General features: G+C 57.0%; 1 protein-coding gene across 1 annotated transcript in view; it reads left to right on the top strand.

The window, feature by feature from the left end:
- The window catches only part of Nuak2 (NUAK family kinase 2), an 18,417-nt gene extending 16,799 nt beyond the window's left edge, over positions 1-1,618 (top strand). The window contains exon 11 of the mRNA XM_033761984.1: positions 1-1,618. This exon is cut by the window's left edge and continues 44 nt beyond it. Within this exon, the coding sequence (XP_033617875.1) occupies positions 1-227 (227 nt within the window). The 3' untranslated portion in view covers positions 228-1,618.
- The last annotated feature ends 8 nt before the right edge of the window (positions 1,619-1,626 follow it).

The raw sequence follows: 1,626 nt of genomic DNA, 5'->3' as shown, positions 1-1,626 counted from the left end.
TCGACCAGCTGGACTTGCCTGAACGGCTCCCCGAGCCCCCTCTCCGGGGCTGCGTGTCCGTGGACAACCTCACCGGGCTGGAGGGAGCCCCCGCACAGGGCCCCGGCAGCCTCCCGAGGCGCTGGCAGCAGGACCCCCTGAGCAGTAGCTGCTTCTCCCTGACAGACTGCCAGGAGGTGACGGAGGCCTACCGCCAGGCCCTGGGGGTCTGCTCGAAGCTCAGCTGATGGTCCCGGGCACTGGCCTGGCCCGGGTAGGCTCTACGATGCAGCTGGCTGCTCTCATGGGCACAATGCCTTCTCCCAGGACCCACACCTCAGCTCTGAAGGCTGAGGGTCTTCAGTGGAGCCCTGGACGGGAGAGTGGGTGAATCAGGTGTCGTAAGGATTCAGTGTCTTCCACCGGATGGAAGCAGGAAGGTCACAGGAATGGGAAGGCAACAGCGCAGTCCGGGTGTCCTGTGTCCATGGAAGGGCTGCAGATACCGGAAAGAGCTCTCTCCACGCAGGTCTGCATCCCGGTTGCCATTGAGTGTCCATCCTGGTGCCTTTGAGCCCCGCTCTGCATGGACTTATCCTGCCTAAGTGGGCAGGGGTGGTCTTCACACAGTTCCACTCCACTGGCCCCTGGCGCTGGGGCCCTGGAGGGAGCCTCCCTGGTGCATCCCAGGAGTCAAAACAGCCACGGCTTCTTCAAGGTTCTCTTCCCTCTTCCTCGGCTCCAACCCAGCTCCAAGACTCGGCTTCCTGAAGTCGCTGCTTATGAATCTGAAAGACTTGAAAAGGCTCAGGCTGCTGTTTGGCCTCACTTCAGGTGTCCAGGTTGCTCTGGACCCCACCTTGGACCTCAGAGACTCGTACTTCTGCCTCTAAGCTGCTCCTGGAGTCTAGACTGTGGATGTGTCGCTTTCTCTGGGCTTTTGGGGCCCTAGGATGTCCTTATTTATTTTTAAATAGTTTATGTTCTCATCTGTTTTTTTTTTTTTTTAAGCAAATCTTGCTGTTTTGAATAATGTGAATGCTACATTCTGGAGATCCACCGACATCTAAGTTCCTGTAGAAAGAGGTATTTTTTCAGCATGATCAGGAGAGAGGGGACTTTCCCAAACGACATGCTCTTTGTACTGTCTGGAGACCCAATTGCTGGCTCCCTTCGTGCTGCACCCTGATGCTGTCTATTCTCTTTTGTGGCCAGAAAAAACCACTCCATTAAAACCAGAATAGCGGTTTGAGAAGTGGCTTCTGTTGTTTAGGGGGTGGGGGGCACAGACAGGTCTCTAAGCCTGAGCTGCCGATGGTGGGACTCAGAGGCTGCTTAATGAAAACAGAACCAAAGGGCTGGGGTACAGCTGGATGCTGAAGCCCTTGCTCGGTTTCCATCTCAAGCCCAGCCCCCACACGGCCCCGACAAACACACAGATGGTAATAAAACCCTCCTGGGCTCCGAGCTTCCCAGGACTCCAGTTTCTCCTGCAGCGGGCAGTTTTGACCTGATCCCACTGAGCATTTGGTGGAAAAGCCCTGAGTCTGCCGTGGGTCCCAGGTTGCTCCTCCTGCCAGCTGTGACACTAAAGGAGGAACTGAGTCCCCACGCTTGACCCGCCCCCCCCCCCCCCCCCCCTCGGTG

Source organism: Fukomys damarensis, unplaced genomic scaffold (genome assembly GCF_012274545.1).
Source record: "Fukomys damarensis isolate Sample0158 unplaced genomic scaffold, DMR_v1.0_HiC HiC_scaffold_11, whole genome shotgun sequence".
In the NCBI taxonomy this organism is placed as follows: Eukaryota; Metazoa; Chordata; class Mammalia; order Rodentia; family Bathyergidae; genus Fukomys; species Fukomys damarensis.
The sequence above is the reverse complement of the archived record's forward strand: the minus strand, read 5'-3'. Positions and strand labels throughout refer to the sequence as shown.